Source organism: Pseudopodoces humilis, chromosome 15 (genome assembly GCF_049639895.1).
Source record: "Pseudopodoces humilis isolate 2021_Gansu_Grassland_sample_001 chromosome 15, ASM4963989v1, whole genome shotgun sequence".
NCBI classification, from domain to species: Eukaryota; Metazoa; Chordata; class Aves; order Passeriformes; family Paridae; genus Pseudopodoces; species Pseudopodoces humilis.
This window is the reverse complement of record NC_142214.1, coordinates 4558454-4582946: the sequence shown is the minus strand read 5'-3', so window position 1 is coordinate 4582946 and position 24493 is coordinate 4558454. Positions and strand designations below refer to the sequence as shown.

The 24493-nt window shown below is 41.9% G+C and overlaps 1 protein-coding gene across 4 annotated transcripts in view; it reads right to left on the bottom strand.

The window, feature by feature from the left end:
* Window positions 1-24493, bottom strand: part of LOC148183054 (uncharacterized) — an 80046-nt gene that overhangs the window by 5010 nt on the left and 50543 nt on the right. For 3 of the 4 annotated variants that reach the window (XR_015773869.1, XM_088062690.1, XM_088062689.1), the window contains one exon: window positions 22835-22924. Coding sequence is in view for 3 of the 4 variants with exons in the window: in XM_088062690.1 (XP_087918816.1) it covers window positions 22835-22924 (90 nt within the window). In the remaining variant the exon portion in view is untranslated. Of the gene's footprint in view, window positions 1-17676; window positions 18317-22834; window positions 22925-24493 lie in introns of those variants that run through there. The other variant, XM_088062688.1, reaches the window with a different exon arrangement.

The window sequence follows — 24493 nt, the reverse complement described above, 5'->3', positions numbered from 1 at the left end:
TTAAATGAGCAGATTGTCTCATTATTCACCCTGATCTGGTCATTGTATGCTTAGTCACAGCTGTCACAACAGGTGCCCGAGCAGCCTCCCCTCCGTGGCACTGCCTTTGCTCTCTGGAGTTTGTTGTCACATTCCTCTGGTGGCTTTGCTGTTCCCTCTCTGGCTCTTTCCAGGCTCACCTTCATCATTCCTGCTGAAATCATCCAGGGCTGGTGGCTCAGGTTGTGACAAACCTTCAGCATAGCCGCCAGCCCTTCATGAGCTGATGTTGCTCATCCCATCACACAAAACCAATTTATCCACCAGCTTTGGCATGGTTGTCGTGCCTGGACTTCCCCCATCTCTCTCAGTATCTCCAGTGACCTCTTCTCCTCATGGAATTAGATATTCCAGGACAAGGCAGGGATAGAGGCTGATTCCTCCACTAGACCAGACCATGCCAAGCGACAGCAGGAGTCTCCAGTGAGTTGAGAATTTCCGTGGGCTCTAGTCCAACATTATATTTAACAAAAAAATTCTTTGAAAACAGCTTTTATGCCCCAAGATATCATCTCTTCCCTTTTATTTCTTTTTAACGTCCTTTTGGTGGTGGTTTGGGGTTCCCAGGGTTGAGTGCAGAGCTGCTCCCCTCCTGTTCCTCTGCTCTCACTGCAGATTTATACATCACATTTTCCCACTGAGCTTAGCACTCACTGGGGATCTTTTACTGCTGAAAATCCTGTGAGTTCTTCAATTATCAACACTGTGCCACTGTGCACTAACAAACTTTATCCGATACAGCAGCATATCAAGCATTTTTAGTTCTGTAAGAAATGTTTTCTTAGCTGGAAGCAAATCTCCTCTGATATTAAAGTACTACCAAATAGAGACAATTTAATTTGATTTTTTTTTCTATTGTCTTTAAGGAATATATTGCAGGTTGAGGGCAAAATATACACAATTCAAGCTCTTTTATGTTTTGTAGATATCAGAATTTAGGTCCTAATTCCTGAAATGATGTAATCCATCAGTCCCACTGATTCTGAAGACTGGTGAGAAGGAAACTAGACTGAAAGGCAGGAATGTAACCTGTATCAATCCCCAGAAGCACTGAAAAGATTTCTATAATTTTTCTTCAATAAAATTACAAAGGAGCAAGGAAAATACCCAGCTCTTGATTTACAGAAAAAATAAATCCAGTGCACTACTACAACTACCACCATTTGTTTTCTCTCTAAAAATCCAGAGTTAAGGGCTAAACCAGGCATTTCTATCTCAAGTTTCATCCATTTGGGACTGAAATCTTCTCCCTAATTTTCCCTTCCTGCCCTGCATTCCCTGTCCTGCAGCACAACATATCTCTACAGAAGCACAACTCCTTTCAGCGGGGAACAAAGTTTTACCAAAATCTTCAATAATTGCCAGCATTTTTAATGCAATTTATTGCCTGAAAACCAAAAGTAGAGGCAGTATGGTGATCATCCAGATTCCTCTTGGTCACCTCCACTTTAAGTAATTTATCCTCTCTGTTGTTACATTTCACATCTCTTTGGGAGTATCAATTAGCACAGGGAGCAAAAATTACTTGTATTCTTGCTTCCTTAAAACTGAGTGGGGAATTAATTCCTCTCTTCTTCTCTCTCTTTTCCCATGTTACTTAAAAAGAAAAATCATTATTTCTGGTTTTTGTGGCTTGACCTTTTCCAGGACTGGCTCACCTGCTAAACTAAATGGGAGCAGCAGTACCTAAATGCACCTGAATGCAGGTACAGACTGATGGACAAGAAAGCATAAATCTGCAAAAAAATGTAAATAAATTTAGAGGGAGGAACAAATCTGAGGGGTGGTTTGGTGGGGAAGAAACCAGAACAGAAAGCTGGTATCCTACAAAACCAGCAGTGTAAAGGATCTGAAGGAAAGGAGCTTGGCCACTGCTTCTTATTTTTTCTTTGTTGGGGTTTTTTTGGTGCTGGTGGTGGTTTTGGGGGGTTTTTCTTTACCTTGCTCTGATTGCTTTATTTCATGGCTTGGCTTAACATACTTTCTCCAAAAATCATTGACCAGGATAAAAGAAACTTCGTTTGCTCCAGACATCCCTTCACCAAAGGAAGCAGGGCACAGATCCTGCCATGGGGCAGGAAGCAGGAGTTTTGAACCCACTCTCATTTTTAGCATTTCTACCCTTACAAAACCTTCATCTTCTGTATTATTAAACTCTTCCTGCACAAAGATCCCAAAAAGGTGGCTGTGTCCTCTACCCAGCCTGGAGTTCAAGGCCTTTATGGGTGAGGAGACATTTTAGAGCACAATAACAACACAAAATCTTTATCAAAGATTGTTGGAGAGTTGGAATTACCAGTGGCTATCAGTCAATAATTGTTGGAGTAAGTGATGGATAAGGGATAACCCTTCCCAAGCAATTCTGCTGTGGGAATGAGAAAAGCAGCTGGAAAGAATTCATAACTAGAACCTCGCAGAGCTCAGAGAAATGTGGTGTATAAACAGATTATTGTTTCCTGTGGATATTGATGATAAATGAACTGGATTTGGTATGTCTGAGAAATATCACCACCCTCCAAGCCACCTCAGCTCACTGTGGCTGAAGGCAAAAACCTCTCCTTCAACTTATGAGAACTCAGGAAAAAAAATAAAAGCAAGCACTGAATATCTGGGTCGTTAGAAATACAAAAGTTGCACATTCCTCTTGCACATTTTTCATTTAATTAGTATTTCCTGCGGGATTTCAGTGTAATGAGTCATTGATTATTGCAAGGAGTGCTTTGTAGGGTAAATTAATTCATTTAAGAGAAACAGTAAGAGGTGTTAAGTAGCTGGATAAATAAATAAAAGGCAAAGTGTTTTGGTCATTTTGTTGCAAGTCAGGCCCAGGGGACCCCCATTTCTCTAAATCAGTTACTCAGTGAGCACACCAGTACCTGCCCTCCTCTTTCCTTATCTTTACCTGTACCTACAGCTTTTATAAAATATGAAAAATCCCTACAGATAAATCAAAAATAAAGAAAAGTCTGTTCCTCTGTTGAAAATCAGTTTCCCTTTACCAGCCTGATAGCTAATTACATGAGAAAATATATGCAAAAAGTCGAGTTTCCACTTGATTTAGAGAAAACTTCTATTTGCTGCATGTACATTTTGAGTAAAAACCAGAATTTCTGAAAAGAATATATAAAGCAGAAAGAGTACCTTAACATTTAAGGTCAAAAAGAGAAAAAGGTGATGTTTGGAAGAACTGGTATGTACCTGTGACATTAATCTTAAAAATGTGGACATGGGGCAGGACTAAGGATAAGAATGGAATTACCTGGCTTCTCACAGGGCTTCCAAAAAGATGTTCTAAGGAAAAATCATTGAAACCAGAAACCTCTTCAATGCAAACAAAGATGGAAAAAGAGTAATTTTCCTCCTTGGGACATCTCTGATTCTTCCAACTGAAGATACATTGATATTTATCAATATATTTATGCAGGATATGATTTACCAACCCAGTCAGCAACTGGCTTTTGAGAATTCCACATAAGGGAAATAAAGAAACAATATAATTCCTCATGACCTTACTTGAGCCCATTCCCACCACAAATGAACCTGGATCACAAAAGATTTGGCACAAATAAAAGATGGGTTATAGTTTGTGAAGATCCCAAACTCCCTGCACTGGTAAACTCCATAAATCCAGGGGAAATGCTGCCTCATATTTGGGCTGAACACAGAGCTACAACATCCACACACATCGTGGTCGTTTTGGTGGTTTTTATTGTTGGGAAAGGTTCCCAATGTGCTGGGAGAAAAATTCTTTCCATTGGTCTCATTTTGTCTTTACAAAATTTGCCTTTTGCTGCTTCCTGGAAACCTGGAATTTCAGTTTCAGCCTTGGAAACTGAATTTTAGGTGTTGGCCTGAAACACTCCATGAACACCCAAGCACAGAAGGGTAACAAGCACCTCAGTTTTCAAATATTTCTTCAATTCACACCGCAAAGAAAGAGAGAGAAAAAATACCTTTATACCGGAAATTATTCATAGAAATCATAATCTGAGCAGGGGAAATGCTAAATTTGAGAAGTAAATTAGTCATTTATAATCTGCACTCAGATCTAGCCTGAGATGTGCTATTAACTCATTTTAAGCTGCAAAACTCTGGGGACAAGAGCCACATTTTCCATGCTGGGACTTGCAGAGTCAAATTCAAACCCATTAATGGTATTCACCAAGCACCAGCACTCTGAGGTTGCCTCACTGAGCAAGGCAGAGCCCTGACAGAGCAAATTCCATTTATCCAAGGTTCTCCTTTCAGTAAGGAACAGTTATCAGGCTACATAAAAGCTGAACTAAAAACCTCAATTTAAAATAGGGTGTGTAAAAAGGAGCAAGGAGTCCTTCCCTCCCTGGAGATCCCTGTTTTCCCAACAAGCAGGCGGATTATAAGGAGCCTTTGTGTATTATTTTCTGCTGGTAAATGACTTCGTTCCCATGCCTGCAACACTGCAGGGGAGACTCCAGCTGGGGGACAGATCTCCAGCTGGAATAACCCAGCCCCACTCGCCCTGTCCAGGCACGGAGCCTCTCCCAGGGAGCACAGGGAACTCAGGGAGTTTCACTCCTTGGCAGGAAAAAGATGGGAAAGAAAGGCACCTTTCCAACATCAGCAGACAGGTGAGTAGGAATTTACAGACATGGATTTGGGGGTGACTTCAACGACAGAAAGTTACTTACTGGGAACTCACGAGGTTGGGGGTGTTTCTGAGAAGGAGCACTGGCACGGGCTGCCCAGAGAAATTGTGGCTGCTCCATCCCTGGAAGTGTCCAAACCCCATTGGGATTAGGTTTGGAACAACCTGATCTGGTGGAAGGCCTCTGTCCCCAGCAGGAGGGTTGGAGTGAGGTGATCTTTGAGGTCCCTTTTAACCCAAAGGGATTAAAAAAAAATTAATGTAATAATAAATAAATAACAAATAAATAATATTAATGAATAATATTAATAGATAATAAATAAATAAATATTAAATAATAAAATTACATTTTGTGATTCTAAGATTTTTGACCTGGGACAGATGATGCTGAGGTTGAAATGGTTGTTAACATCAGGCTTTTTTTTCCCCAGATCTGTTTGATTTCTAAAAGTAACATAGAATCATGCAATAGTTTGGGTTGGAGGGGACCTTAAGGATCACCTAATACCAGTATGCAGTGAGAATGTTCACAAAAAGAGCTGAGTTCTGCCCTATTATTATCTTCATAAAATATTTTTTATCTTCTAGAAATTGCATATGTTGATCCTTGCAATGCCTTACAAATAATGCATTTATCCATCATTTAAACTGTACATTATAATTTATAGGTTAGTTATTTTATTTTGGTGTCAATCAAAGTGGGAAGCTCTATGAAAGAGCTTAGATTAGGAGAAAGAGATTTTTCATGGTAAGCTTTAATAAACTAACGGTGACATTATAAGAGCTATCAAATAAAAACCTGCCGTCTATTAATAAGCTTGTTCCTGTTTATTTAAATGTTCCACTTTGTGCTTGTTTGTAAAAAGTTAATCATTACAGCAAAGTTCAGACTGTGGAAACAGGTGAGTCTTCTTTGGCTAAAACCTGCAGCACTGAGCAGTGCAAAGGGGGTTGAAGATTTCAGCCCTTTTTATTGCAGAATAAAACCTCCTTCTGGAGATGAACGGGAGGTTTTGCCCATGTAACTCCTGTCTTAGGCAGGGTGAGGATTATCCCTGTCCTAGCACGGCCCTGTGCAACCTGATCTTGAATGTTTCCAGGGATGGGGCATCCACCACCTCCCTGGGCAGCCTGTGCCAGGGTTTTGTAAAGGAATTTCCTCCTAAATCTGTCTTGCCCTTACTCCACCAGGCTGGAAGCTCCAGAGGCTCCCAGGGATGGTCCTGCTGGGCAGCCACCTGCTCCCTTGCATCCCACAGACTAGAATACATTCAAAATTTATTCATCAGAGTTATTCTTGAGGAACCAGCTCTCCCGACATCCTGAACCCCAAAACATCTGTGCTCTCTTATCCCAGGGGAGCACGTCTGTCCTGACTGCTCCTCTCCAAAGCCTCCCAGCAGGGACAGAGAGGGATGCCCTGACTCCTGGAGGTTGCTCAAACACTGTGCCTGCTGCCTGTGCCACAGAGGTTAAACCCTGACACTTCTGAGTACACGGCAGAGCTCTGCCAGATGCTGATAAATGAGATTTCAGGATGGGCCGTGTTAAATCACGGATATTTGGACTCGTTACACCCTCTCCTGCTGTGACCCAGCCAACCACAGCCATATGGAGCTGTGGGAGCACCGCTGGCCACTCGTGCTGGTGGCCTCGGGTCAGCTTTGGCAGCAGCCCTGCCCAGAGCCCCTCCATAACTCACACTAAACTCGTGTCTCTGGCCATCTGGAAGGCTCCCAGCTGGACCACGAGCACGGATCTCACACCTCCTGGTGGTGGCAGTGGTGGCATGGGATGCTGAATGTTCTCCATGGGAATGGGATGTTCTCCGTGGGAATGAGGTGTTCTCTGTGGGAATGGGACGTTCTCAGTGGGAAAGGGACGTTCTCAGTGGGAATGGGATGTTCTCAGTGGGAATGGGATGTTCTCTGTGGGAATGGGACGTTGTCCATGGGAATGGGATGTTGTCCATGGGAATGGGATGTTTTCCATAAAAATGGGATGTTGTCCATAGGAATGAGATGTTCTCCATGGGAATGGGATGTTCTCTGTGGGAATGAGATGTTCTCCATGGGAATGGGATGTTCTCTGTGGGAATGGGACGTTGTCCATGGGAATGGGATGTTGTCCATGGGAATGGGATGTTCTCCATAAAAATGGAATGTTCTCCATGGGAAAGGGATGTTCTCCATGGGAATGGGATGTTCTCCATAAAAATGGGATGTTGTCCATGGGAATGGGATGTTCTCCATGGGAAAAGGATGCCCTCAGAGCAACGCAGGGCACCAGCCCAGATCATCCCAAGACCAAAACCAACTCTGCTCTTTCCACCACCCTGCAGAGGAATGAGTCCACCTCACCTGACATCAGCATTTCAGCATACAAGTGCCTGGAAAGCAACATTTCCTCTTTTGGAGAAGAAAATCCCTCTTAGCCCCACCTCTCCCATCATTTTTCCTGTCTAGAGCAAACTGTTGTTGCTGGTGCTGTTTACCTGAATGAAATGTTTACCTGAAATTTCATTTCAAAATACCATTTGCCTTCTTCCCTCCAGATGGAAACTCTTTGGTTTCTGCAATCACTAAACACACAACCAAATCAAGATATGATCTGCTAACGTATTCAAAATGATGTTTGGCCTGAATATTTTTTTTTTTAGCTTCAAACATCAATTTAATTTCGTAATGAATACATGCTTCATCTCATAACATTTCATTTTTCATACATTTAGCAAAATTGCTTAACTGATAGTTTTTTTTTCCCCAAACAGCTTTATTCCTACACTAAAGACATGCAAATCAAAGACTTGCACTCTTATATAATGTGCAGAATTCCCTACCATTGGTTCAATTACTAAGTTCTAAAATATTCATAATAACCATACATTTTTTCAATATTAATTTGGTATCCTGATTATTTTTTTTTTTAGGAAAAGCACATTAAGATACACAAGGAGAATTTTACAGGTCTCTCTGTTCAGTGATTTTTGCTTTTATTTGTTCCCCTCTGCAGAGGGGAACCTCCCCAGCACCCACCACGTGCTCCACATCCCGAGAGCGTTATCAGGAACGCCGGCAAGGCACATCCAGCCCCACTTCCTAAGCCTAATGCCCTTTGCAATTCTTGTCTGAGCAGTTGTTAGCTGAAGACAAGACGACTTATTTCCATTCACTCCCCGCATAATCCACCTTATGAATTTCCACTTCAGCTACCCGCACAGCCAAGGAGCCAGAAATACAAAATATTTCCTACTGTGTTTTAAACCCACATCCTCCTGGATACACGATAAGAGCTTAATAGCTTTGACACTGCACTGTTTTCATATTCATGCCTAAGTTATGGATACAGCAACAGATCAGCACTTCTTTGTGCTTGGCATTGGCTCTGCTTCGTTGCCTTAAACTGTCTGAGTCAAGGCCACGTTTTAATGCCATAGAGCTCTATTCAAATACCAGTATGACCACATTTTAAAAGCCACCCTGTACCACTTCATTGCCGCAGATGTCCTTTACATCTGGCAAGGGCCGTTTCTCTGCGTGTCAACAGTAATTCAGTTTAACAGCTGTCTCTTTTGACAAGCTTAGTGTCAGACTCTAAAATGACAGGGTGACAGTTTTCCTTTTCTTTAACAGAACATAGTGAAAATTAACTGTTTGAATGCAGGAGCACCAAACGCCTCCCGAATACAGTTTGGAGTCAAGGGAATAGGGTTGGGAATTGTTGGTGTTAACAACCTGAACTGGAAACCTGTAGGGTCTGACAAATCCTGGCACTGCCCCTGGAATTGAGGTTTTTACCTGAAATCAAAGTGTTCAGCGCCCAGAAAACCTTGAATTGAGATGAAGGAGATGTTGGAGGGAAACCCTGGGAATTTGCACACTGGCATGATGAGTGACTTTCCTGAATTGCATAAAGACACAGGACAATATTCCATGTATTTAGTTCAAGTTCTTAACACAGCAACTAAAGGTACCCCACGCCTCAGTTTTCTAACATCATACACACAGCTTTTCCACAAATTTCTGGCCTCCAGAAGGACCTCAGCATAATTTCTGTAGGACTACAACTGCACCTGGAATAATACTGTACATCTTCATGACTGAAACCTTTAACAGTAAAACCAGCTTGTGGACAGTAACAAAGTGCCACCATGATTTATGAACCACCAATAAATGCTACCAAGACACCTCTTTAATCTGGTGCGAGAGTGAGCTTTATGAGGCTGCTCGTATTTGGCTCACATAAAACTGAATTTTAAAAATATAAACTTTACACTATGTGTATTTAAACCATGTACTGATGGCAGCTGCACACTGGGTCACCTCCTTGTGTCTCTGTTCTTCAGGGCTGAGCAGTGAGGATGGAAGATGCCTCCCCAATACAGTTCTTGGCCAACCTCGAAGTTGACTGCAGTGACACTTGATTCCATCTCATACAATTTGTTTTAAAGAACTACGAAAGATATTCTGTTGTTCGTGCCTGGGTGAGCAGGTACAGCTAAAACATAACAGAATAACCAACAAAAACCCAACAGGTCGAAAGGATGGAAAAACAAGCATAATATTGAAGCTCCTTTAGTAATTTCTTTTGTTTGCTTAATGTTGTCATAAGGAGAAATTTTTTTACCAAGGTGGCAGAACGCTGGCACAGGATGCTCAGAGAGGTGGAAAGTGCCCCATTCCTGGGAATATTCAAGGTTATCTTGGACAGGGCTGTAAGCAACCTGCTCTGAAGACGTCCTTGCTCATGACAGGCGGGTTGGACTGGATGGAATTTAGGGGTTCCTTCCACCCCAAACCATTCTCTGACTTAATGATAAATACGTGTATGTAATACCCATGATTTCAACATGTGGCCACCTCATGATATTTAGAACAATTCATACTCAAATGCCTACAAATACCTCCAAAAGCCATGCTCATTTTTATCATCTGGAATGGAGATTTCCCATTTCTCAGTCTAATAACACAGCCCAGCTCTTCCTCTTTTATTCCACCTTTTTAAACACAATTGCTCATGAACTGCAGAAGTCACTGACTGTCCACCACTCAGTATCCAGGTCTCTCCTACAGCAAAACCTTGTCCCTGTGCTGCAGGGGCTGGGACAGAGATGCTGACAGTGCCACCTCCCTCCCCACTCCTTCCTCACCCACACACCCCGTGTGATTTCCATATCCTGGGAATTCATACTTTCATAGCCAGAGGTGAGTCTCTGCAAAGGGAACACGTTGCTGGGGTTTTATTAATATATCATGAAGCTCAGTTAGCTGCAAACACATATTTTTAGCACAACATCAGCCCCACGGGACGTGCAGGTCGCTGCCTTTGGAAGGGTGGGTTGTTATTAGTACGGCACTCAGAGCTCAGCTACACAAAACATAAAGAATCACTTTAAATACTAGCTCATGTCCCTAAAAACCTCTCACATGCCTGGAACACTAATAATTCTATAACTTAGGCTGAACAGAGTACTATTCAGCTGTAAATTTTATGGCTACCCTCTCCACCTCTTATGAAGTGTGAAAAGAGGCTTCATATCTGTCAGTCTTTGCTCAGAAATGACTTTCGCTGATTACTTAAACTTTCGTTAAATAAGCTTTCCACAAGCTGTAAAAACAGAACACAGTAGGGAAAAAATTGGCTCTCTTTTAAAAGTGCTGTAAAGTCTCTTTTTGAATGAGTAATTAGAAATGTGTAAACTCATTTATGGATATGTGAGAAGCACACACAAAAAATTTGACATTGCATGCAAGTATTTCTGTGTGCTATCAAATTTCATTGTATTTCACAGAGACCCAAACTATACAGACCCAAAATACACATACATTAGTGGACATGGGTTATTTGCCAAGGAGGAATTTACATACAGTACAAGTAAAACATCCTAATTTAAATCTGTGACAATGGATACTCACATTCTTAAAGAGAAATCACAGCTGTTTGTCTTTCCTCTCATATTTATACAGATTGCAAAGCTGTTGACAGAGCACGATTTGAGCTGGGCCTTTCCAACTGCTCACTGTTATTTTTATTGCCATTGTCAGCTATCTTTTCCATATCAAGATTAAGCTTAGATGAAGAGGTTCTGATATCCCAAACCCATACAGGAACACCCAGGTGGTCAGGCAGGGAGGGGGAGTGACAGACCCCAGGTCCCACTGCTGCTCCTCGTCCCCTCGAAACTTCCAAACCCTTTTAGTTAAACCATGTTCCCATCTTCATTTCCTGCACACACACAAGCTGCCCATACCCAAAACAGGCTCTGCAGATGCCCTGCAGCCCCCTTACACCTTCATTTTTTTGGGGTCCTTTCCCTCCCTTAAAACTTGCATTATTTGTGCTGAAAACTTGCTTTGCCTCCAAGGCTCAGGCTCAGTTCTGCGGCAGGGGGTGAGCATCTCATGTCAAAAGAAGAGAGAGAAAGGCAGGGATGAGGGGAGATGGGTGGTGCCCCCTGTGTGATTTCCCACCTCCCTGGGAGAGAGGACAGGGCATCTCGGGGCCACGGAGCTGGAAATCATCCCACCTCCAAACTGGTAGATGTTTGCTCGGGGACGTCCCGCTGGGCACACGTACTGTGCACTATAAATAGTAATGTCTTCCATGCTCCTCTCAACGGAGGAATCTGCAGGAGGGGAAATAGTCTCAAATCTGTGTCATTTTCAAGACAAACAGAGCCAGCCTCATTCCCTCCTCGGCAGGGAAGCTGGAGGTAGGGGGTACTCACCCCCAATCCTGTGGAGATGGGAAAAGCAGGGCCCAGCTGATGACTCTGGGAGTGAAGAGCTGCCCCACCACCCACTGCCAACCTTTCCATCCCAGCGTGTCCCTTGGGTATTTTCCTTCCTCTCCATAAGCACACTCAGCCCCTTTCCCAGGAAGGTGATGGTCACTGGGAAAGGTTTGAGGAAGTGGCATTAATGCTCCCCAAAGCATCCCTGCTGGAGGGGACTGCCAGATGCTGCTCCCCCTCTGAATCCCACAGATCTCCAGCATGGAAACGGTGCTGAGGAGAGCAAAGAGAGCTGCAGCGCTCTCTCCCCAGAAGACATCAGTAAAATTCCTCTCCCAGTAAAGATATTAGGTTTGCTATTATTATTATTTTAATCCCCCAGAGAGTGATCTGTACCCCATCCGCAAAACCCAATAATCCTGCTGGTAACAGAGCAATGCCCCTGCTCCTGCTTCCCACCACTGCTCCGAGCCAGTTCCCTGGCAAAGCATCCCCAGGCCCAGTTTGGTGCCAAGTCTGTTATAAAACCAACCACAAATGTTTTCAAGGAGAAGAACAAAAGTATGAGAAAGGGAAAGGCTTCACACATCTTCAGCGTGGAAAATGTATTTAGTGCTCCCAGAACCTATTAGATGGCGTGATCCAGGCAATTTATTGTTTTGTCAATACCTTTTATTTTGATTTAATAACTTACAAACCCCACGCTCTATCTGTAGCGCAGCCTCAACTTTCTTTACACAACCCCACTTAACTTCCAAACACTTTAACTTTCAGGTCAAATCTCTGTCATATTGATAAATGGGCCTATTTAAATTTTTATCACCGAAGAATTCTCCCTGGTGTGTTTTTCACTATCAGATTTCACGCCCAAAATAACAGGATACTTATTATTTTTTCTTATCCACCACACACATGAGAAGAGTCACTGCAGAAAGCCCAGATGTGGTGGGGAAACAGCTGTAATTTGTCTGCAATAATCTCATTCCTACAGCCACTTCATACAGAGGGTGGTACAATATTTGCAAGAATACAATTTTAAAAAAGGGAGGAAAGCCCAGTTTGGGATATATACATTAAATTCAGTCTGTCCTGTGCTAACAAATAAACAGCTCAGAGTGTTTTACCCTCCCAAGGCATTTCTGTTCATGATGTAGAGGCCCTGGGCAAAGTTTAATCTGATTTGGCCATTGCTTCATTAAGTAAACAAAGAAAAACTACTACAAAGTCAACAAGTTTTTAGATATTATTAGAAATAATCACCTGGTTTTCCTGCCAATAATCAGGACCAAAACTACAATCCTTATAGCCCTAAGTAGGCTACAGATGTGTTTAACCTCTCCTTTAAATGGTATTAAAAGCTGAATTCTGTGGCTCCTGTAAAGATAATAAAAACAGATACTGCAGGAATAGAGAAGTGTTTAATGACAAGTCACAAAGAGTTCTACTGAAAGGAAAGCAAGAGCAAGAAAGGTTAAATAAACAGAAACCACAGTGCCTCCCATCTTTCTTACATTACCTTTCAATAACTCTAAGGGAAAATTTCCACTAGCAGTGATTTGATTTCCTAGATCTGTGCATTAAATATTTACTTCTAACTATAAACATATAGGAGATGCAAACAAAAGCTAATTTGCATTATTAATGATGCAAGAAATGTGATGCTTAGTCCCTTAAGATTCATAATAAAGCAGGAAATGTTAGAGATTTACTTTCTTTTTCATTTTAAAAGGCAAGTTAAAACGATAAAACTTATTTAATTAACAGAGAGTCTATTTATGAATTAGTTGTTTCTGCCAGGAAGAATGTTTTTTAAAAAAAAAACTGTCTGAAATGAGGCTGAGACTACAAAGAGTCCATTTTCAGCTTGGGAGTCTCAAGGGAAAAATCAAAGGGTTTCTTTCTTTCAACAGTTTGGGTGAGATGATATTTTGAGATGTTGACAGCTGCCAAACTGCAGAACCAGTGAAGAACTACCAAATTGAAGCTGTTTTTATCTTTTTGAATTTTCCTCAATATTCAGCTCAACTTCCTTTAACAGCTCACGACTGAAATTCCTGCTTGGTTAAAGGGCTTTTTCCCTTCCTTCAGTGCTCGTGTCGACTGCTGTGGGATAAACATGAACTCTCTCTCTTCTAAAATCAACCATAAATAATAGAGAACCCTTATTATTACTTCTAGTAGTGTTTCTCTTTTAGTAATGCATTAATTGACATCTTTTTCTCCCTTTTGTGCCCAGTGTGGAACCAAATTTCAGTGGTTCATCATCTTTATCATCTCTATCCCAGTGAATTTTCTCATTTGTTTACTTACAAGATATTAGCAGAACAGAACCAGCAGCCCTTAATAAACAGGGTAGAATTAAAAGTCAACATTTAAAACTTGTTTTCTTTTTCTGACAGAAGCTGTTTGTAAGATTCAAGTCAGCCTTTAGTTAATACAATAATAGTAATAATTATAATAATAATAACAATAAACAATGCTTTCCATGTGGCTCAGAGTGGTTTTAATTTTCCATTTCCTTGCTGATTCCTGTTTCCACTGTTAAAGCCACCCCTCCTTTTCTACCCCTTTCACTTGTGTCGGTCCCATGACCAACCTTGTGGTGGTTTCTCCTCTGCCTCAGACAACTGCCCCACGTTTCCTCTGGAAACCTCTTCCCCCAGATAATCAATCTGTGCTTGTTTGTCTTCACCACATATTCACTGACCAAACTGAGGTGGGACAAACCCTTTCCTCCCGTTGTTCAAGGTTTCAGCCTCAGCTGCAACCTCTGCTTCATCCTCCTCTCCTGCTTCTGCCTTCTTCCCTCTCACTGTCACGTCTGAAGAAAAGCACTTTCATCTTCCTCCAAGCCACCGTTTCTTTCTAAACTTGTCCTTTAAGGTGCGTCCCAGGCGTCCCTCTGTCCCCTGTCACCTCCTGGGCGCCCTTCCTTGACGGGACTCGCGTGGCCCCACCTCATTTCGGTTTGTTCCCACCAAAACCAGCTCAGGCCACCCCAGACAGAGCGAGGAGCAGGTGCAGAGTCGTGTCCCAGCAAGGGAAGGGCAGAGCCTCTGGCACTGCTTGAGCACATCCAGTCTTGGATGTGTTTTGTCTTTACAGCACCGGGCATGAACGAGCATCTGCTGAGCCTGATCCCCGTTCAGATACAGAGGAATTTCTGGAATCCTGCAGCCAGCCAAGCCCTGCTCTGCCTCCTGAGATCTGAGGCAAATATTATTTGGAAATATCAAGAGTGACTTCTGCTGGCACCAATGCATCAGAATTTGGATTAACTGCACTTTGGGTCACTTTCTTACAAGAAAAAAATCCCAACTTTAGATTTAATTTAAAAATGTTTCAAGAATAGAGGTTCAAGTATTGGTCACTGCAGGCATCAGATAGCTTTAAAAAAGGGGTTTTTATGAATTATTACAAGAACTTAATGCCCAGCAAAGGTAGTGGAGTAAAAGAGAATATCCTCAGCTGTGATACAGACCTGTTTCCATCAGTGACTTAAGGACTAATTTACAACTATGTGATCAATTAGAAAGGATTTATATCATTTACTGGTTTTTTAAAATTTGTTAATGCAGATTTTTTTGGGAGAGTTCCTGTCAACATTAAGGAAAAACATTCTCCCCTTTCCAGGAGAGAATTTTGCTCCTAAACTGGTGAGACACAATACACAAAGTCTTCCTTAACTCTGAAAATAGGAAAGGTATAAACACAAAGGTTATTAATTCAATGCTTTTAGGATTAATAAACCACATGAAGACCGTCCAAATGATGCCTCTAACTCATCAAACGCAGATCCAACTGCCAGGTGGGTGTCCAGGGGAGAACCCAGCCTTGCCCTCTGCACTCATTAATTAATTTTGTTAATATCCTCAGAGTATGACCCTTCTTCAGCACAGACTTGAAGCAGAGCAGTGCCTGCACCTCCTCAGGGCCAGGAGGAGCTCCCCATGGCCAGCAGTGGGACAGATCACCTCTGGATTCCAACATTCCACATCCACAGGAGTCAAAGTTTTGTTCGCCACCCCTTCATCCCCCTCCCTGCTCTGGACGTTTCCATTTGAAATCAGGATCTGTCACTCCCCCAAACCAGGTATTTTTCTTTTCTGTCTGAACCTGAATGAAAAAAATCCCGAATCCCAGGGTGTCTGACATCAAAGTGGCATAGAAGGGAGCTGGGAGGGTGGTGTGGCATTAATGCTGCACTAGAAAGAAAGAGCAGATGGGCAGCGAGGAAGCAAATCCTGCTGAAATATGATTAAGTGACACCAAAGATAAGAAAAACCATGAAAACTAAAGGGCAGGTAAGGAGATTTTAAGTGCAATATAAAAGGGGATTTGTGGCACATGTAATTCTTCCTTTAAATGTTTATTAAACATAGATTTTTTTTTTTTTTTTTTTTTTGCCTCTCAATTATAGCTACAGATCATTTTGTTTCTCTCTGTGCTGTCTGTAGAGATTAGCCGAAGCTGAAGGTTCTGGGTGTTTTTATATCTACTGGATGTTTGTTTTATTCTCTCTCACAAAATACATTTCCAATTACAGATGAAAACAGGAGGCAGAAAGGCAAGAATGTGCTGTAAAGTATCTCTGGCTTTCCCAGAAGAAAAACACTTGATTTCTTGGAAGATGATGGTTTCACTTCAATCATGCTCCAAATCAAGACTCATCCATCTCCATCTTTAGACAGGCAAATTTGGTTTCTGATCATCTTGTGTCTTACCTGTTGTTTGCCAGATTGGAAAGTCTTCTGCAGGTATTATGGGATGTAGAACACTGATTTTTATTTTTTTTTAATCTATTTCTAAATTATTTGTGCTGATGCAATCAGTCACACCTTTCAATAAATTTCTAATTGTGGGCGAATCCTCGTTCTCAGCACCAACAGAAATAGGTTCTGTTCTCACATTCCTGTACATGCCCACGACCACCAGAACCAGCCCTCGCTGTGCCAGTTTTCCTGGGAGCTCATTTACAGCCCTCAGTGACCCAGAGCCTCCAGGTCTCCTGCTTCCCAGTGGGACAACCTGCTCCAGAGGTGGCCTTTCTTCACGTGGTGCTGCTTCATCTCAGCATTTCTACGTTTTCTGCTGCCTTCCAGAGAAGACTGAATTAAGTCTTTAATCAAACAGGATCCCTGGTGGAGGGGGAAGGAGCAAGGGATGGATGGGTGGATGGATGGATGGATGGATGGATGGATGGATGGGTGGATGGGTGGATGGGTGGATGGGTGGATAAAACCTGCCTATTTTTGGCCAGTCCTGTGTATTTTCCTGTACTTTTCCACAATCATAAATACAATGGGCTCTTCCAATCCCTGCTCTGAGCTGTGCTCCAGCACAAGCTCAGGATGAAGTGCGGCAGGGAAAGGCAGGCGAGTGCAGACCCAGCACTTGGGAAGAGACCTCCTCACCAACCCTGCCAAACCAACACTGCACTGAGATAAATATGCACCATTCCCTGCATATAAAATCTGTATTTCTTTTTTATTTGCACTGGAAATCCTGTCTCAAGCCTGTGGCTGGGATTGGGGTCTTGTGCGCTCATCTCGTATTGCTTGCGGCCAGTTAGAAAAATCACATAATCCACCGCAGTTTTAAAACATAATTTAAACCTGCCAAGTCTCATAACTTCCAAGAAGGCAAATTCACCATAAAAAAAAATGGTTTCCACTTACTTGATTTTATATTCAGATCTCTGGCACACGGGTCTGCCACCAAAGAAGCCTTTTATGCAAGCACATAATCAACGGAAGCCTTCATTTTCACTGTGGTTGGATTTAATGTGATAATGAATATTCCAGTGTCAGCTCTGGGTAAACGGATGGGGTTTCACCTCAGATTCCCCCCTTTCAATATCTCACACAGGCACACACTTGCTGAGTGGTAAATAATTTAGCAGCACCAGCAGAAGGACACCTGAGATGTGTTCCCTGGATCCGCCTCGCTCGTGTCCTGCCTGGTGTTCCTGCTCTTGTAAACAGCAGCCGTGGAAGAGCTTTATTACCTATTTATATCTGGCCCTCACAAAGGAGAACTCTTGGAAAAATGCATGGTTTCAGCCAGCTGCCTGTGGAAAAATCTCCCTTGGGTGGCCCGTGGGCACCCGGGAAGCTCCGTGGGTCCAGCACACAGTTCCGGGCAGCGAAGTTTGGTGGTGCATCCCAGACCATGCCAGAGCCATGAGGGATGCACATTCCCTAATTAGCAACATTTATTTTTATTGTCATGTGCAGAGCTACAGCTGATATTTCACATTCACTTGAGAGTCTCTCTGCAGTTTGCAAACATTTATCCACCCCATACGAGGCGAATTCTTTCATGCTCATTTTCTAGACCCGGAATGTGGCGAAATTAATGTTACTGTGAAACCCTTCCCTTCCAAATTCCTCTGTTTGTCCCCAGACTTAATCATTATTACCCAGCCAGACCTGCCTGGGGGAGCAGATTTCTAACATAATGGTTAGGGATCTGCTCTTTCTTTGGGCTTCTCACCTATTTCCCAGTCATTGGCTGATGTTTCTTCCTCTCCTTTTTGCCAGTTTCAAGTTTCCATTCCGACACCAAATGCTTCCCTCTTTTCCTACTGCTGTTAACACGAGGCAGATCAAACAAACACAAAAGTGTTTTCTCAAAAAATAATCATTAAGCGTATCTTGGAGTTTGGTTCCAGTGACAGCTGAATATTTGTTTCATTAATAAGTCATTTGCAATTAATTCCTGGAGTCATTTGTAAAAGAACATTGTGATGTTTCCATGGTTTTAAAGTGGCAAAACACCAGTCATTCTTTGACAAAATTTCAGTGCAAAGTGCTCAAAGGCATCCACTGGAAAAATCCAGCCTCCAGTGAGGAGGGTCCCTGTGATGTGGGAATGTGGCTCCTGTTAGTGGTGAGGCACCTCTCATGACATCCAAATACCTGCAAGATTTAAAGTTTGGATTTCAGGTGCACAGCTGCTCACGCTGCTCCATTCAAATGATTAGTAATGAAATTACTACTCATTACTGTTATACAGTAACTATAGAACTATTATAACCATTACCATAGTTAAGGGTTTTTTTATATTTAAGGCTCATAAACAATTTCCCTATGCTGGAAACATAACAAAATCTCCAATACAAATGGTTCAATGGCTCTCTTTTCGATCAAAAGGCTGGATGAGAAAATTATTTTTGTTCATCCTGCCCTCTGAAACTGAAGATGCTCCAGCTCACAAAGGTTCCTGAGGCTCTAAAATCACACCAGGATGAGCATCTCTCCTTGGAGACCCAAGGGGCTCCATCCTCAACCTACCAAAGTCACCTTCTGCTGGGGATGGAACAGGCACCATTTGCATCAATGTTTCATTAAGCATTAAATAGCAATTTGCCATCTTTCCCAGTGTTCTTTCTAACCTTACAAAGTGGCACGATTTGGGAATAAAGAGTGCAAGAAAGTGTCTCTAATCCTGGGCATCAGCTCCACTTTGACTCTAAATCCCGAGTCCTGACATGTGACCAGCAAAGATGAAGGACATTTCTAAGCCATAGGAACAATTACAATTGTTGTCATCTCACCTTGTCAATAACCTTCCCCCAAAATTACAGGTTAGAGAGGTGTCTGTAATCATTAACAGCCTGGAGGAGAAGCACATTACCAAAACAACAAACCTCTAATCAACAGAGTGGGTGCAGTGCAGAAGAGAAAAATAACTCCTTAACGAGCCAGTTGCAATATTTTTTCTTTTTTTTAAATTTAAAGATCTTACTCAGTACATATAGTTACCACCCCACAGTGGCAAAATTGACATGTTGGAAAAAGTGAACATCATAAATTTCTGCCTACTTGGGAATGTAATTTGCTGGAATTATACTTTTAGAGGGAAGTGCTTGCAGGTTTTCATATTCAGCAGCAAGAGGACTAAATCTGTCCACAGACTGACACAGCTCTAAAGTGACACAGAGAACTGGCAAAAAAAATTTCCCAAATATTTGGTTTACAATCAAAAATTAAGACAAAATATTTTTAAAACTTAAAAATGCCCACTCTCAAGCATCTTAATGGAGATGAATAGATAAACTTGGGGTCTGGAAAGCAAATTTCTAGACCCACTCACAAAAATCTTCAAGTGGAAAGGTTTTTACTTTGTCATGAAAATCAGGTTAAAATGAAACTTTAAAATGTTATTGCAATGTCATAACTTATGGGCTAAAAAATTAATAAAGTTGGATAAGAGAATCTATAAAATATCCAGTAAGAAAAAATGGAAACAATCAATTTTGCACCTTCCATCAATACCCCAGGAGTTGCTACACAACTCTTTCTATGATAAGATGTGACTTTGCCTTGAATGCAATTTGCAATCTATTAACTTGATCCAGTTTTCACTGAAGGAAAAGAAAAGATTACCATTGACTCCAGTGAAAGCTGGATTAGACTCTGTTCACATTCACAGTGGGGAGGAAAAAAAAAACCCTTAATGATTATTTATGCCAGAAATTCCAGTGTAAAAAGCAAAACTGGTGCAAATGGGTTGAAGATTTTGAAGAGAAAAATGAGCACAGTTGATATAAAATATAATTCCACTAAAAAGTAGAAGATTACTAATTACTCTGAATACGCTTACAGAGAAGCTATAGATGTAATTAAATGGCACAAATATACTTTGAAATCCAATTATAGCAATGGAGCAATGATTGCACAGTTGCATGAAGAGTTAAAATAAAATATGATAGCAGATAAATGGGTATATTAGAAAGGCATTATTAGATTTCCTTGCATTTATCCACCACTGAGTGCCACCAACCCTTCAAGCCAGGGACAAATAGGAGAAAACAGATAGAGGAGAGAGATTGAGTTCTGCTAAATATAGACAGCAACAACTGAGATATTTCTTCTAAAAAAGATAACAGAAGAGATATCAGCGACCAATACATGACATACAACAAATCAAAATCCTGAGTCTTATTCACAGTCCTGCAGCTCCACCAGATTTATCAACTTTTGTAAACACCAAACCATAAAAGGAGCAAAACTCAAAAAGGATTTAGTGCAGGAAGTCAAAAAATCTCCAAGAAAACACAAGATACCAATAAAGAGCCAATTATTGCACCATCAATATTCAGCAGTGGACTATCAGGGCAAAGCTATGCAGATTCCATTAGGAAAAAATACAGCCATGCCTATCCTTTGGCAGGAAAACATTACTTAGAGATGGGAAGAGGGACCTGCACCTTATTTGTGGGTTTAAATAATAATTTGATACTTTACCCATTATGTTGAGGAATTAACGTTTAGAGGAAACAAATGCATGTCCCTTTCTGATTTAAAACAAAGTCGGTTCTTGCTCTGCTTTCTCGTGCCCTTGGAATTCACATTGCCTTAAAATATATGGATATTTATGGTATGCAAAAGGTATTTATAGTGTATTCAAGGTTTGCCAACTTTTGAAATCCAAGGGAAATATTCACCAATTCCCAGGAACTTGCTCATCTCTCTTACAACCTTACCCGGTTTTAAAATTGCAACATAAACCAGACACAACTTGCAAGAGGTTTTTTGTGAGGATTTCTCTCTGGTGAATTGGTAAATGCTTCTTTGGGAGTTTCCCCATTAATAAACACCTGCAATCAGCCCTATTTCTCAGTTTACCCCCATTTTGGAGTCACAGGGAGAGGGCACATAAGGGGTTTTCTTTTGTGAGGTCACACAGACTATGTCTGCCTCTCCCCAGGTACAAGTTGGGCTATTAACTTAATCAAAGAGGGAGGAAAAAGAATCAAAATAACCCCTAAAAATACTCTCTTATTCTGCTTTTGCTGCAACACTACAAACAGAACCATCCACATGTTCAGCTCTGCCTTGGCTAAGCAAATCTCATAAATGTCTGAATTTCCCATTATGGCCATGATTTCTAGAGGGAGATGAAATCTTTACCTCTCTCTAAATTGATGGGAGTCTCCCTCCTCCTTTCAGATGCCAGAATATGGAAGTAGAAGACTCTCCCTCTGAAGGCTGTATTTTATAATACTCTGATGAGATGCCTTTTGATTTCAGGTTGGCATGAAGGAAGAAAAAAACCCTGTGGAGTCTGCCAGCTCATCTAACCCAACTTTAATCACTTACTGTGTAGACAGCTATATCTGAGCCACTCATCTAAAATCCCTTTAAAGTCAATGGTGAGAAATAGATGTTTTTAGGATGCAATTAATTGATTGGAAGGAAGAGGGATCTATCACATATGGAAAAGAATTATGGCCCAAAGGGTTCTGCTTCTCCTCATTTGCTTTAGAGCAGTTCACACATCTGCATTTGAACAGTCACCCAGGACAGGTGAGAAGAATATCTCCAACCACTATTAACAAATCTCTCTTGGTGTTTTTTAATCTATTTTCCTGTTCCCTTCCTTTCTGTTCCCACACACCGTCTCTCCTGAGTCAGTTCAATTTTTTTGCATTACAAGCCCATTAACCCCTCAAAAAAGTGGGTTCATCCATCTGATGCTGATGAAAACTTTTGGATCACACAGTGACGTCAGAAGAACTGATCCATCAGGTTTTAAAAAGACACTAATGGATGTTTTCATGTCAATTGTCACAGAAATATTTGGAATAAGACAAATAAAAACTTCCTACAGTTGTGCCACTCCCCAAAGGGCTCTTCAGCTCCCAGGACTATGGGTGGTCACCACCAAAAACTTATGGTGGATACAGAGAGTTTAAGGAGCTGGGTGGAGGATTTTCATGGAAACAAAGAAAAATATTCCAACTCAAGAAGATGTGGCACACCTACCACCATGAACACAAAGCAAACTTCTGGGGAAGCAAAATGAATAAATTTCCCTTCATCAAGCGAGACCCAAAGGAGACAACTCAAAACAAGTTTTGCCAGACTTGAATATTGTGGAGCCCCCCCAAAAAAACCCTTCCTTTTGCTGCTCTACCACCCAAGGCACAACCCTGCTCTGCAATTTTGCTCTGCTCTGACAAGCTGGTGAACCAGAGCCTATTTCCTCTCACCCACCAAAGAGCACCATTGTGCTGCAGGTCTTTGAGGAATCTGCTGCTCACTCTGACATAAGGGAGTAAGTTTTGTTTCATGTTTCCCTCATTCTGGGCATTCATCTTCAAAGTGCCTCGCACGCAACCGGGGAGCCTCAGAAGCCTATCAGGGGCAATTCAAAGAGCTTTGCACAGAGCAGGAGGGGGCTCCTGTTCAAAGCTGCAGCTTTGCATCCGCCAGAGAGGAGCAGATTCAAACCCAAAGAGGTCACTTCACCTACCTGTAGTGGGATCTCATATTCAGAAGACTCTGACTAAAAATAAGGGATATTTAGCCAGTGTGATAACTGAAACCCTCGAGGCGATGCTCTTTCTCTCTCCCTCACACACAGAGCAATGTCTCCTTTAGAGAAAAGCTCAAAACTCTGGGAGACATAATGGCCTCCAGAAAACTTACTCAGGGATTAGCTCCAGCTGGAGCATCCTCCTGGTTTGAGCACAAAAGTTTCCAACGAGCTGGACCACCACAGACCTCTGTTCAAACTCCCTGAAACAAAGAAACTCCAGTAAACACTTGCTCAAATAAAGCATGGAGTGGCAAAATCACTGATTTCTTTCAATTACCCAGTTTAATGAAATAGAGAGGAAATGTTTTGCTTGGTTCAGAAATTCCCATGATCAGAGCTGGAAAGCCCTGGATAACATAAGGGCTCTGCTTGGATGGGCACTGTCTGAACACAGAGTAATTCAGAGCTGCTTGCCCCAGAATTTATCATTTTCATAGGAAATAAAGGAAAGCACAGAAGAAAATACTGTTGTCTGAAATTTATACATGGAGAGCTGAGACAAGGGGAGGTGCAGGTTCAGGTAGAGATGTCTAATATCATTGATAGGGATAAGAAAAATCAGAAATGGATTAAGAGAAACATAATGGTTTTATGGATTATCTGCAGAGTCTTTGTACCAGGCACTTGATATTTTTAAGAACAATTTAGATTAAATCACTGTAACACCTGATTTTATGAGATGTAGCAGCTCTGCACCTGCAAGGGAATCTCCTATTTGCTACTGGGAGAGGGCAGTGGCATCTCTGGGATTTCACCCCACTGTGCTGAATCTCCCTGCTCCCACTCCCATCACACACCTGATTGTGGCCACATCCCTCCTCTTCCAACATCCACACCACAGCCACAAATCCCACCTCTGCAGTTTCTCCCACCTGCAATAGTCCCCCAGTTTTTGTTGTCTCCAAAGACTCTTTTCTCTTTTTTAAAATACTAGATTAAAATGCACATCCATCCTGCACCACTTTCTCAGCCTCCTCTTATTCACACTTTATTTTTATTAAAAGCTGTAAAGCCTTTGGGACAGCCTGTGCCTGAATAGCACTTCACAGATACACTTGCATTACTCCCCATATCAAGTTTTCCTTTTTATTAGAAGTCTCTGGGTTTGTTTTCCTTTTAACCTCAATTTAAACATCCCCTCCATTGCCATGCTTCATTTTGCTGCAGTGCTGACTGTGGTGTTTCAGGTTCACTGTGCTCCCTCTGCATTTGGGTTATAACAGCAGGCCAAGATGGATCATAAACTTTATGTCTGATTCTGCCTCTTACGTAACATTTGTGGAGTTTTTCCTATTTTTCTACTTAGCAAATGCATTATTCCTTTAAAGCACCTGATCAAGTATACTGGGATCTGTGACATAAGCCTAAAATTTAATTTAATTGCCAAATTCCTCTTGTGCTGCACATAGCCAGGTACAGCCCAGTTTGGACAAGGCATCTCTCCAGAAGAGCTGAGCATTTTGAGGCCGTTTCACACCATAAGGAACACACACTGTGCTCAAACCTGCTCTCAGAGGGTTTCTTACCCTGCTTTTGCACCGTGTTTCCCTTTGTCCATGTTTTATCCTCACTCCCATTGCTCTTGCACTGACCTCACCTGGAGCAAGGAGGCTGCAAGACCTCCGTGGCTCTTTGCTGAAAGAGCAATTGATTTATGCCCCAAATGTTTCCCAGGTCGTAAAACAGCAAAAAATGTACAAACGAAGAGCCTCACGCTATTTTTCTTCCTGCTGTGTGCAATCGACCCAGAAAGTCTCTCTTGCTCCCAA